Here is a 14,783-nt window from a genome sequence, read left to right on the forward strand (position 1 = left end):
ATGTCGGGTTGCCCAGAAGCAGAACTCTATATGAATGTTATTGCTTATCTGTGTCTGATTGATGTGCAAATAGACTGTTGGTATAGAAAACAGTTGCTTAGTTATTCTGCGTTTTAATGGCCAGGTTTATATCTCCAGTAGATTCTTAAATCATTCGTATCTGAGTAGAAACTATAAGATTCACAGAAGTAGTGGTGCTTTTCGTGTCCATAACAACATGGTTTCCAACTCTGATAAAAGTGATTTGTAGAAAATGAAAAGAAAAACATTGGAAAACCTCTTGAGAGTTATAAATCTAACGCCATCCTTTGCCATCCTTGTCAAATAATCAATGATATCTTCGCAGTCACACAAACTCAGGGTTGTGTGGGTGATCTGAAGTATTGTATGAAGTATTTAGATGATACCTTACCTTGACAAGTATTCCCCCGAACTGCCGTTAGTCTGCAGTACATCCATACAGTTAGTAGTTCCAGGTATGAGTGCCAGGGCAGGGTTCTCTTTGGCCGCACTGCCCACGGCCCGCGCGACCAGCTCCACCGAGTCCTGCACATAGTGATCAAGAGAGGGGGATCCCATGATGCCGTGTGCTAGTAGCCCCAGAGGCAACCCCTCTGTTCTCAGCTCGGCCACATTCTGGCTGTCCCCCAAAACCCAGTGAAACTCTGGGAGCGTCATCCGGCTGGCCAGCGTCCACAGGCGCCGCACCTCGCGGATCTCGCACCCAAACGTCACCACTCCCCTGGTGGACGAAGGTTCTCTCAGGGCCTCCAGCTGCCGCATGAGAGCCTGCTGCTGGTCCGATTTTAAAGAGGAAGTGGAGGCAGAAGCAGCAGAGGACGAGGCAGCAGGGGAGAAGTAAGGCAAAGAGGAAGATGATGATGATGATGAAGTCTCCCCTCCTGAGGCCAATCCTGAGTGCGGTGATGAAGACGTTGAAGCGGTACTCGTCAGGTTGACTAGAGTGCCCAGGTGAAAGCGGGTGTTGTTTTTGACGAGGACGAGGAAATCGCTTATGTCCCATTCCTGACAGAGCAGAATACTGATGTCCCACCAGCCATTCATCATCAGAAGGGTAGAGAGGAGACGGGACGGTGGGGCCTCAACGGTCCGCATCGCCAGTTGGAAATGGAGAGGATTCTGAGAGGAGATTGTATAAGGGGCATGGATGAATGGGAAAGCGATTTGGGAAAGGGTCAAGAGGATGAATGTTCAATGTAAAAGGGCGAGAAGGATATAATACATTGAAATGGAATACATTTGAGGCAAAGTGATTGGGATTGGAGAGATGGGATAGAGATGTTTAAACAAATACACAGGAGGAAATATAAATATAATGGTGATAGGAGTCATATATAAGTAATGATTGTGAGGACAAAGAGTTGATTAGGCCCAGATGTAATAAAGGGCAGAGAGATGGGAAAACATTAGAGGATGGTTTTTGAAATGAAGGGTAGATTGCGGAAATGGGAAAGTGAGAAAAGAAAATGGAGGGAATGGAAAATGAGGACAATGGTGGAGGAGGTTAGTGGCAACATTACGGAGAAGGTTACATATGAGTAAGAAAAGGAAGATGGGGCATAGGGACACAGATGTAGTAGAGCGGAGAAGAGAATGAAAAAGAGGAAAGAAAGACAGAAAGGTTATAAATCCAACAGAATTACTTTCTATCCAAAAGATTCAATTTGTTCCTACAGAACAAACACACTCTGCTAGATATAATAGATTTCAGCTTCCACTTACCTGCTCCCATGAATATCATTACTCACATCACAAGAAATACACATCTATTTTCGTATGTACTCTATATGTAAAACACACCTAACATCTTAAGAGACTCAACTGGGAAGATCCTTATACTGTAGTTGGTCAATGCCATGTGATTCATTCACACCATGATTTGCAATTCATGAGATCATCATTTGATTGATGAGGCCTGGACAGATCAATGGGTAAGAGCATGGCAATCGAGAAGAATTTCCACCTGGACCAGCGATGATAAAAGTGTTGCCTCACAATGGTGGCAGGTGGTGCAATGAAAACCATCCACCCAATGGCTAAATGCTGAAGGGAACTATGCAGCCTAATTATGCGCTGCTTCATATCCACAATTCTGCAGTCGTTTTTCTTTTAAGGTGAGGATTGGGGCGAATATCGTTCAAAGTTTTTCATTATATTCTTATCTGAGCATTCATAATGTTGAAATTCTGCAACAAATAGTGTCTGAGTGCTTGTTGTCTTGTACCTTTGGAAATGGGCATTTAGTCAGTGATGATTTAAATTGTCCTTTAACCACCTTTAGAAGAGAAGAACAACATATATGCTATCAGCAACATGTTTTATTACCTATATTGTTGTTGACCTTTTTCCAAACTAAAGGGTATTGTTATTCTTCTGTTATTCTACGCACGAAAAGTATATTATTCCGCCGACTTATTTTGCCGCGCTTCTCCTCCCGTATTGAACATCGCAGAAACTCCGTTCAAACATCAAAACGTTCAGCTCTGTCGGGAATCGATGGCTATTACTTTTCTCATTCATAACTTTCATAATTCCAGAGATATATCCCATAATACATCACATTTTTAACATTGAAGTCAATGGAGAAATTCTTCAACTTCAACAAATCTTCATGCGACTTCAACTGCTAACTGTTCATTCATACTTTCAATCAGAAACCTCATTCTAACTTTAAAATGTTACACATCTCTCTGACATTGTTCGTGTGACACAACTTTTAAATCCGATTCTTACTTTTAGAGATATTAAACATTGTTCAGACCTTGTTTTAGAGGTTTTCTTCACATTTTAACATTAACTCGAGTGTTTGATGTCACAGCTAGAGTGGAGGACAGCTTGAAATTCGCATTCATATTTTTTTTTTAAACTGCCATAATTCCCAAACCCTACATTCCTGAGACATAATTTATCATGACAAACGTAGGAAAACATCTCGTAGCTTGAAAAATGACAAATAATTAAGCAAAAAATAATTAAACAAAGTGCCTCTTGAGGGCATGAAGTGACAAAAACGTTCAACATTCCTCCATTAAACCCCATTGTAATTTCAGGCAGATATTTCCTCACGGCAGCAGCCGCACACCTTTAGTTAAACTGCCAAAAAGGCCACATTATTAACCCGAAACTACACAAAGATTACACGTCAGATGCTCAACTTCCTTGACATGCTTCACGTTTTGAAATTTCACAGATATCTGTTACGGTTCTTCCACAAAACGTTCACATGTAAGAGGTTTATCTATCATTCACACATGAAACACGGTTTTCTCATAACTTCAGTTCAAATGCTCCAAACGCCCCAAAACTTCACAGGTTTGGTAACGATGCAGCCATCAACGCATCTAAGCGTAGTATGGGGTCTCGACAAATGCCGTTGCCATGGCGACAGATCGTTCGCCATCAAGTTAGTTCAGAAGTTTGCAGTTCAAATATTCTGCTGCTTTTCCAAGCCTTTTTACTTTCTTTTCTTCTCTCATCACATATTCAAGCCCCCAGTGTTCATGTATCATTTCAATCTAAATTCTTCACTTTCGTCTTACACATTACATTCCAGCATAGCAGTTTAGCGTCAGATTTTCAGCATAAAGCATTCCCACTAGCAATTTCTTCAGGAATTGCATTCTCTAGTTTAGAATGATATCCTGTTCTATGATGCCTCTGGTTTTACAATTTTGGCAAATACACTTTGAAGCCTCTAAATTAGCTTGAGATAGCTAAAAATCACTCAAACGTCCACTAACTATGTATTTTTTGGGGTCACAGTTAATGTTATCTTTGTGTAAGTTGCAGGGACACATTTCTGAAATCTTCTTGGTTAATTAATGATAATGTTTCCAAAGGACCAATTAAACCCAAATTATAAGGAAAAGTAGACTGTATGTGAAGTTGTTCAGAGCCTAAATCGCAAGTCTCACAACTTCTATACCCTATAAAAAATGATGTTACTTCATTTAAAACAGAGAACTTCTCAACTCCCTTAACTTTTCTCACAGCTTGGGCAACAACACGCTTCCTTTGTGCCGTCAATGGAGACTTAATTCTCCCGGAAGATGGTACCCTGTGGGAGCCATAATTGCATAAAGAAACAAGGCTTATATGGAACCAACTTAAAAGCAGATGGAGTCATTATTTCATAGCCATAGCATTGTGCAATCAGTATTTACTTTATGATGATACCGCAGTAAAGTTAGCGTTTAGGTTGTATATTCAGCAGACAGTGGATCCTGCAGCATTTTCTTGCTTAGACTGTTGTCAGTCAGAGGACAATTGGCTCACATTCAAGCCCTTACTCTTCACAACAGTATCTCAAGTGGGCATCATTTTTGAATAGCTTCCATGTCATGCAACCCAGGACACAAGTAGGACACAACCCTTTTTATTGGATGTTGGTCCACCTTTTTTCCAATAAAAAAAACTGCTATATTTTCTTACCATTTTTCCTGTTAAATAGAAAAAGCACTACATTCCAATTTCAATTTGAATGAACAAATATGTTATGGGTTTGCCCTTGGCCCATGTTACACCCTTTTCCAAGTTTCAGTTCAAATGAATCCGAAGGATTTCCATAAAACTGCTGACAAACAAATAAACCAACAAACAGAAACAAATCAAGCCGTAAACATACCGGAAGTAAGTATTCCCCTTAATGTCGATTGATTTTAGAGTGATATCTGCTCTACTCATCGACTAAAAAACACCAGATTATCCTTGTTAATTACACAACATTGATTGGTTTAAAGTGTGCAATGGTTTTGTATTTTTCCCCTTCGATTCGGAGAAAAAAATATTTTTTCGGAGTAAAGGATGGCAGAAGACACTACACTACCCAGAATCCCCAGCTATCGTTTAGGACTACACCATGTGATCTGTTTGACAAACCCCGTGATTAGTTCTCAAGCTCTGTGATTGGTTGACCTCCAACTGCATTCCATATGAAAAAAACGTTTCGTAAAAGATAAAATCATACTTTATTCAGCAGTGCTTGCTTTACTCTTTGAAAGTCATCACATGAATGCATTGTAATAAATGGTTCGGCTGCATTAAATATATTACACATCTGTCGTAGTCATACTTGTCAACCCTCCCCGATTTTCGCGGGAGACTCCCGATTTCATTGCCCTCTCCCGGTTTCCTCCCGGGGTCATATTTCTCCTGCATTTCTCCCGATTTATGACAAAATCAGATTTAATCAGGACTGTTTCCACTCGGACTTTAATACAGCTACACCATTGTTTGGTTTCCATGGTAACACGTCTCTTTAGTAGCGCGCGCGCGTAACTGAACGTCTGAGAGAGTGAGGCAGATAGACACAGAAAAGAGAACAAGAATCGACAACTACTCTACTCTCTGCTCACTCCTTACCTGCCCACACATATATGCTCCATCAAGGATGGTGCTACAGGCCGCAAGGCATTGCACTTAGAACTGCAATAAACATGTTAATGTTAATCTAACAGCTCCGGCGATCCACTAGCACCCCCCCAATTTTGCATTTTGAAATGCTCCCGATTTCCCGAGGTCTCAAGGTTGGTAAGTATGGTCGTAGTTCTTTATTTTTATTTATCTACAGAGATCGGGCTCAGAATAGACCGGAAACTATTCATTTACCGTTCAGTTTGAATTTCACAATAAAGTTAGTAGTAATATTTTGTTTTGATATTATTGTTTTTTATTAACTACTAGACCGCTGGGTCATGTTAAGACCATCTTTTCTGTGTTGCTGTGGGTTTTTTCCATCGCTTTTGTGTTACAAATATCAAAACAATAACTAAATATATCCGTCGTAAACTAAACCAGAAACAGCAGTATATTTTATTTTGTTAACACTGTAAACTTGACAGCTTTTTAACCCAAACCACCTACTGGTTAAAGCACGTTATTACACGTTTAGAGTAATGCAATGCAGGTAGATTGTGTTGCTTTTTAATGACTGTTTAAAATGCCTTTTTCTTAATGTCTTTTATTATTATTAACTTTTTTTTTTTTTTTTTTAAATGTTTTCGGTGTATTTGTTAATGACGATGTGATGTGAGATGTGAGACTGGAATTGCACAGGGTAAAATAACGTATCTTTAGATGCAGATTTTGTTAAACTAATACGTTTGCGCTGTGGAGCAACACTATTGACGGGGAAAAGGGGTAGCAATAAAGATAACACCATTAAACAGTTACACAACATAACAGAAATAATATCGATAGCAGCGTCCCTAGCAACCACCTTGGTAACAATGAAAACGTTCTATGGACGCAATTTCCTGAAGTAATCTTCGTAATAACTAGCAAACTAAAGATCATGTACATCCACTGCACACATAATCTGAAATAACAACTCATATTTCTCGCATCAAATGACATCAAAACGCATTTTAATGTCCAAACTAACTTTAAAATAGGCATTTTCCACCGAGAATAAAACGAAGTTCGGCCATGTTTTTTTTTTCTGCAGGGAGAAATTTGAAGATCACGTGACATAGACGCCAGCCATTGGAATGAATGGTGAAAAAAAACGGGGTTTGTCAAACAGAGCAAAAGGTGTAGTCCGAAACGATAGCTGGGGATTCTGGGTAATGTAGTGTCTTCTGCGATCCTTTACTCCGAAAAAATATTTGTTTCTCCGAATCGAAGGGGAAAAATACAAAAGCATTGCACACAATTTAAACCAATCAATGTTGTGTAATTAACAAGGATAATCTGGTGTTTTTTAGTCGATGAGTACTGCAGATACCACTGTAAAAATCAATCGACATTAAGGGGAATACTTACTTTCGGGTGTACAATTCTCCGTTATCAAATGGGAATGGACGCTCACATTGCCTTTTAAGGGCAGCCGCCACAAACGAATGCCGTGCTTCCATGAGCGTCAAATCCCGCCGCAGATGGGAATACATTGCAATCAGTTGAAAGCTATTTGCGTCCCTTTATGAAGCTGAAGGAGCCTAGGAGCGTCACAACTGCACGCCACGGGACCCTGACCAAACGTCGCTCCTGGACGATTATGGAGTGAGAGTGTGTTGGTAATACATGTAAATCAAGGACTGCGAAAACAGCTCTCTGCAAGGTTGGACTTTATCATTACACATTTTTTATACATTATATTACATGGTTGTCAATACTGTAAAATATGTATGATTTGTATATCACTGGCTGAAATAGCCAAAACCACCTGGCAGTAGTTCAGTCTATAGGGACATCTCGATCCGACAAAAGAACAGATTATGGACTGGTAGCTGCAGAGCAAGGCACCTTGGCTTCTTTCTTTTTCCTGTTTCTAATTACTCAAATATCTTCTTTAGTGCCATTATGTTCAGAGCACTCCAAACCCACAAAACAAATACCGTGCAGTGCACTTATAGAAATCCAGAAAATGAGCTGATACCATTGAAAGTTTTCACAGTCATCCTTTTAATACTGAGCTGCCAGATCTACGTCAGTGTGTCTTGGCATACTTTACTCAACATACCAGTCAATCAACCCGTCAAGCACTTGCTTGCATCCAGTCAAACACACAAACACAAGCACGCACTTAAAAAGCCCTCAGCATCCCATTGTAATTGACTTTACAACTTTTCCACAAGCTTTGCACTAAGAGTCCATTAGATTAAGCTATTGGTTAATTTCATTTATCCCATTAATCTTTGTACCCAATAGGCATGCAAATAAGATCATCATTATTCATCTGTTTATTGCATACACACGGCTGGATTATTGCTGCAACAAAAGCAATAACAAAAACAATTGTGTGTGTTTAATTTCAGTTTTAGAAGTCCTGTTTCTGGGAAAGAAATGGTAATGCACCCCGCAGGGCATCAGCCACTCACCTCCTCTCATCCCCCAAGAGGATTGGAGGATTTATTCTCAGCTGTAGCACTTCTGCACTGTGATCACAATCTGTAACCCCCTCTTTGTTCCTCATGTAAATAAACAGGGAAGAAATTTGCCACAAAGTGCGGCAGTCTGCTCTCTTAAATAAATACAACAGCTGCTTTCGAAGCACCGGGAAATCCCAGCTTTGTTGTCACTGTGCTCTATTTCATCACTCTTCTTCCTGCAGAAATCTCTTTTTTCCCCTAAGACTTCGACACCTTAAACACATTTGCTGGGATTTGTTTTAATGTGAGGAAACTTGCAAGGCTTGCTTTGAGGTAAAAGTGTAGGGACTGGCAGAATCAAGGGCCAGTGGACAAATCGAATAAACTAATAATGTGTTGGTATTGATCCGTCCCTGATTAGATGATTCATTGTGGGGAAAGTGTGAAACTAATTAAATTGTGTTTCTGTTTTTGTTTAGTTTGACAAGATTGCAAGTTTTCTTTAATAGACTTAAAGAACGCTTTAATAATCAAGTTCTGGCATATGCTGCAAAATCTTTACATTTTTGGCAACTCAGTATTGTTGCTTTTACATCAACAACCCCCTTCGGCCCCAACCCTGAACCACTTGTAGACCTTTACCCATACTCTAGTTACAGCCTTTCATCCTAATGCCCTCTTTATGTCACTGCCATATTTATGAAGGGACAATGAGAAAACTTCACTAATTCTCCCCATAGTCAGTGAAGCCCTATCATTCATCTGCTATGCCTGGATAGATTTCTGAGGACATAATTACTCCATTATCCTAATCAGTGTAATCTACAAATTAACGTACCAGGATCTAATTGAAAAATACATTCCAGGCTTACAGTGTTTTTAAAAAAAATTGTTTCTCAGTAAAGAATTTCCACAAATTATCTCTGACACATATAGACACCCTCGGACAAAAGTCTCAACAAATAGTTATTTTACTCAAGCCATTATTGAAAACATTACAAAGGTGGGTCATGGTAAGTAGCTGCATGCCAAGTAGAATTATCTAGGATCTCACAAATGTGCTAATTGTGATAGTTGACAAATTGTGTTAATTGGCGTCCACTATGACCCAATTGTGAGAGAGCGTTAGTAACTGTGATTAGGATGTTCTAAAGCCACTTTGTCAACTCATGTCTGTTCACATTGTAAAGAAATTGGCTTCCTTCTGTCCTCTTCAACAGTCTATACCTCATTAGCTACACTTAAGCAGTTGTTAATTACAGCTGTACACGTATGATGTCCAGAAATGCACCATAAACATGAACCCTAAATGAAGTCCACCAAAGGAGGTTTAATGCAACATTTTTGTAAATCAGATTAAATGTAAGGATGCCCTTTGCATTAAATATAAAATGCGCTGCAGAAATTCTCATTATGTCAAAGAGTGTATGTGTACATAATTGGATTAAATAGAAACCAATATTTGCATATGTGCCCCAAGCTCTCAGTAAAGATGCTGCATCCACATTTCACAAAAGCTCCAGCGGTTCAACATGTTCTAGATATCTATTTTAAAAGTAGGTCCTCCTATCACAGACAACTGGTCCCTCCTCTGGAGTTTCTCAACCACTGGTCTATTATATTCTAAATTCTCAACCCTTTGCAGCTCCCAAAGCCTCTCTGCCCAACCCACCTGATCCCTTTGCTCGGAGTTCACATACATTTTTTGGTTCAGAAGCATATTTCCATATATTCATGCAGCCTCTTCGTCTCAACGCTTACATAGAACAATTTGGGCGTATACAGTAAAACAGGTTGCTTGCTGGGTGATTATATTATGCTGGTCATCATTGAATACTGTTTAAAGGATGAATGTGTAGTAGCCACATGCTCAAAATAAATTAGGGGCAGTCTTTCAAACAACTGATCAACATCTGAGATCTTTTCAGGCAGGACATGACACACTCAGTGGTCTTCAGCAACTCAAATTCAGCTAGCATAAACAAGCGCTAGGCCACAGAGGGCTGGTTGTGCGCTGGGCCTAACAAGTGTAACAGAAGCAACAGGAGGATTGCTGATGCAGTGGGGAGTCAGAGGAGCAGTAACCCTGGATCAGAACTATACGTTGCTGGGTTTTGCTCCGGCTGAATCATTCAAGAATTCAAATCTGCTTACTAGGGGTCTATCTCACGGAACTGCCACATGTTCTTGTCGCAGAGAAGTAGTCTCTTGGAGGCGGGGAGGACCTGGCAAGGGTGTGAGTTGTTGTCTTGTTCCTGCCATGTTGGATTTAATCTATTAAACAAACTGCCATGGGAGTTATTATTGACAATCGTTTGGGGCCACTGTACTTTTTCGCCCTATTACGCAACAATGAGTCACTCTCGCCTCTCGAGGAACAACATGTATTACAAGATGGTATGGGATAGGGTTATTAATTTAGCATGCTAATTTCAGTAGAAGTCTGCAACACAATAAATGGACCTCTGACTTAATTTCCACTTTAACCCCTTCACATTATTTTGATAATACAAGACAGTTAACATGTTCAATCTTACCATCTTATTGTATAAACTTTTGTGGCATACGGTAAAGGTCAGAATGGAATCCTCTAAACACATTTAGAAAGTTTTCACAACTTGGAAACTCTGCTTCGGAGAAATTGCAGTTAGCCATCAGTTGGGATTTGCTAGGAAAACTAGATTAATTCAGGAAGGAGTTAAGCCATCTCTCAAATAGTCACACATGAGTTCGACACAATCTGTTTGTTTGCCTGTCAATTGCAGAGTAAATGTTTTTGCCTATCCGTCCGTCCATCCAACCAACAAATCATCTATCCATCCATCAATCAATGAATATGTGTCTGTTGGTTGGTCTGTTACAGCGAATACCTGTTATTGAACTTTGTGGAACCGGTTTGGACTTTAACACCTACTAACTGCTTAAAGCAAATGCTTCCTTGTGCACGGAGCGGGAAATTAGATTTTAGGCTAGCCTAAACACACACACACACACACACGTTTCTAAAGCTCAGTAGGTGGCAAGTGTCCCAGAACCCTTCAGTCTAACTAATGGTTTGGATGTGTGTGGGTGTGTATGTGTGTGTGTGTGTGTGTGTGTGTGTGTGTGTGTGTGTGTGTGTGTGTGTGTGTGTGTTTCAATTGCATAAAAAAAAAAAACAATGATGCTATTCACCCCTGCCAGGAAGGTTGTGCGTGGAAGTCAACAACACGGACACATGCACTCACCTCTACTCTTTAATATACGATTACTGCCATGTTAGTGCCACCTTATTAAAGCCATACAAAGAGATCAGAAATCTAAAGTGCTTAGAAAATATCATACCACAATATCAATATGATATTGGAACATGGATACTTAGACAATGACAACAACTTTTTGTTTGAGGCTGCCTTAATGGATCTTATGGCCAACATCATATTTCCAATGATTCATGGCTTTTAAACTATTTCCAAGGGGTTTGGGTCAGGGTTTGAAGGTGCAGACGAGAGCTTTCACAACAGACTAAGTAGAGAGTTAGGGTTAGGGTTAAAGTGGCAATAATGTATACTTATAAAAAAGTATTGCTTTTGATTGAAACAATAATAGTACAATCTATTGGCCATTTGTTTAAAAAAAGAGTTCTGAATTAAAGGGCTATACATACAGTACAGTACTGTAGTGTAGAAAAGCTAGTGGAGTCATTTAGAGAACACTATGGAGGAACAATGTTCACCTTATTTTAAAACCAGTGAGACACCTTTGAATTATCTGTATAGTTGACTCCCTGTGCACTTATCAGTGTGCATTCATTGGAATACACCAAATACCAAGTGTTATTATCCAATTTTCTATTTCTTAAGGGTGGTTCTAAACATGTTTTTTTCCTATACAGACATAACAGTAGGCCAGTATCCAATCGGATTTTTGACCTTACATTGATTGTGCAGCTCATCGCTAGCAGGTTAACAAAGTATGATTATGATATAAGCTTCTGATCATAACTTATGGATTGAGAACGGGCAATTAAAAGTTTCTTATTGAAAGGAAATAAGTCAGATCAATACTGGAGATGTCAGGTCAGCTTGAGGTTAGAGTTGCAATTTAAAATGTGTTCTCTCTCTCTCATGTTGTTGAACCTCTGCCCATGGAAGGCTGAATAGCAACAAAGCTTTAGATTGGACAAAAGAACCTCAGAGCATGCATGCCCTGCCTGGTGTGCATATCTACAGTATATCAATCGTGTTTTTTCACTGCAAACCTTGTCTATAACAGAATACACAAAGAACTCAAATCCTCCTTGTCTGCACCATGGACACAGCCTAAATGCCTCCTAATTGTGTTCCGGTTTGAAGGTTTTTTCCTGCAGCCTTTCTCAGACTCCATAAGCTGATGTCATATGTGAAAAGGAAAATCAGCTTGTGTCCCAAATTGTGTTGCCAATATAGCTTAATTGGGCCATTTACCAAGAATGGAGTACTGAACAAGCAAGGCAAAGAAAGGAAAATGTTGTGCCCTTCATCTGAAAGAATGACTATTTGACAGTAGGAGGAGGAGAAAATAAAAAGATGAAACAGTGTGAGTAAGAGTTTCCCTTTCAGACTCTGTCTAATAGGCAGGCTACTGGTGGCCCCTTGCCTTGTAAATCCACCAAAACAAATTTTAATGATGTCAAAAACTGTGAAGAACCTATTTATCTATATATAAAACAGTTGTATTTTCATAGATTATTGGACATGCCTGACTTGTCACAGTAGTTTTCCTTCATATAACGGTGTCTACATCCACTGCACCTGTATGTCAAAGTTCATTATTCAACAGTGCAGTGCAGATGTAATTGAGTAACTTTTTTTTCCTTTTACCTCACTTTGGCGCGTAAACTCCTTCTGCACAACGCTGACTACTGGCACCTGGAGCGCGAGCGAGATGAATTCCAACTTTACGAACTCGTCCAGGTTCCGTGGAAAGGAGACCATGGCGGAAACCCCCTGCACGATGACGGTGTGGCAAACGCTCTCCAAGAAAGACAGCGGGTCGTCGCCCTCGGGGCTGCCCGCAGAGGAGGAGGAGAACGCGGGAAGCTCCCCCAAACCGGACCCAACGGCCATGACGACCTCCATAGATAAATTGTATGGCAGCAATCCGGCCCGGTTGAGAGCCTCCACCGCGAGCAGGACCGAGTCTCGGGGTGCGAACACGCGGTTCTCCCTCGAGGTGTTCTCCTCACGCTGCCTTGCCTGGCTCTTACTCCTGCTGGCCCCCCTCTGGGCATTAACGGTGCCTCTAGTCCTGAGGCTTCCGTATCCAGGTGCACCAGAACTTGTTTTTACCTGCTTTTCCAACTCCTCACTTCCAATCCAGCCTCTATCCGCGTCCCAGTCTTTAGAGCTACCGGTAGTTGTGGTGGAGAGCAAGCGGGGCTGCACGTGCAGAGCCCCGATTCGAACAGTGTGTCCGATCCGTTTCAGCACCTGGCACGGCTGCGGGTGCGAGTGAACGCACGACGGGAGAAAGACTAGAGCGCACAGCAGTAAAAATAATGACGGCGGGACCCCAGTGCCTGTTCGAGCTGCCGGGCCATTCATCACCGTCATCATCATCACCACCGTCTTCATCATCCACGCTCCACAGCTGCACCGGATGCCCCGTCCAAACACACAACTGCGGAACACCGGGGCCGCTCCGTGTGTCCCCTGCGTGTGGCCCTGGCGCGCCGCTCAGACCAGCTGCAGCCCCAAATCCAGCTCCAGCTCTCGGCAAAGTTGCGCGTTTCTCCACGGACACGGACAACAGGCTACTGAGGCGCGAGACCAGGCACGAACCGCGCACAAGCAAAAAATGATCCCCAAAAGTGCTGTTTTTCATCTCAAAAGATTTCCATCATTCAAGCCTTTTCGTGACTGAACAGGTCGTGGAATAAAATGGTAAAATATTCCACATGTTCCAGGGAAAATGTGAAACAGAGTGTGGAGGCAAGCCCAGAGGAGGAAATGTCGAGAAAAAAAGGTCAATGCGCATCAAACACATTCCAAAACAGTGAAATCCACCACTGGAAACATCTGATGGCTTCGATGGAAAATGATCCCCTTATCATCCAGAGAGCACGAGCCGTGACAGCACTACTCCATCCCGGCACTCAACAGTAAAACAAATGTTTTGTTTTCCCCCTTGTTAAACACCCGGGTACAAGCTTTCCAGAACGCACGCGCTGCTTGGCTCGAGTCAACCTCTGTACAGACACTTGTGCCGGCGAGAACTCCAGCACGAGAGCGCGGTGTTCTGCGCACGTTCCAATGAGATTTAACCCCGTCCTCACTTTATCCCCACCCTACCGACTTCCCCTCCAACAGAGTCAGGGGGAGAGGTTATGAATGAACAAGTTGCATAACACAAGACAAAACAAATGAGATAGATGGATAGATAAGTAAAGACAAATGAAAGTCATTGTATATAGTGGAGGGGGGCTGAATGCAGATCCGATTCATTAGGTCAACTGAACAACAAATCCTCTGTTGTCTCCACTGTATGGCAGGCATACTGTAAATCTGGCAGAATGCACTCTTACTGAAGGTCTCAAACTTGACATGCCATAATACATTTATCTTAACAACAACCCTGCAATAAATAACAGCATTTGTGAACGTGTCAAAAAGGCGACAATTCAGATTTATCGTCATATTTTTCAACCTGTCGTTGGTGCATATGTGCAAGGTGTTTGCTAATGGCATTATGTGTGGGTGCCACTTGAATGCCTCACAATGTAGACTAATGTGAGATAGTGCTACCAAAGAGATGAATCAACACTTATGTTAAAGTCTTAAAAAGGCATAAAAGTCTTACAAAACTGTCAGTAATATAATATATCGCAAACTTTTCACCAATTTGTCGAGCAAATGCTGTTCCCAGGTGAACATACAGTATGGGTTTAATGAACGCATAATGATACAATAATAATCAGCCAATAAGCTGTGAAGA

The 14,783-nt window shown here is 41.1% G+C and overlaps 1 protein-coding gene across 1 annotated transcript in view; it reads right to left on the minus strand.

Annotated features, from left to right (window-relative positions):
- The window catches only part of grin3a (glutamate receptor, ionotropic, N-methyl-D-aspartate 3A), a 52,408-nt gene extending 38,085 nt beyond the window's left edge, over positions 1-14,323 (minus strand). The window contains exons 1-2 of the mRNA XM_079659560.1: positions 12,671-14,323; positions 413-1,140 (exon numbers count right to left, since the gene is read on the minus strand). Coding sequence (XP_079515686.1) covers positions 413-1,140; positions 12,671-13,426 — 1,484 coding nt within the window. The 5' untranslated portion in view covers positions 13,427-14,323. The remainder of the gene's footprint in view (positions 1-412; positions 1,141-12,670) is intronic.
- Positions 14,324-14,783: the final 460 nt, after the last annotated feature.

This window comes from Notothenia rossii, assembly GCF_949606895.1.
Source record: "Notothenia rossii genome assembly, chromosome: 11".
NCBI lineage: Eukaryota > Metazoa > Chordata > Actinopteri > Perciformes > Nototheniidae > Notothenia > Notothenia rossii.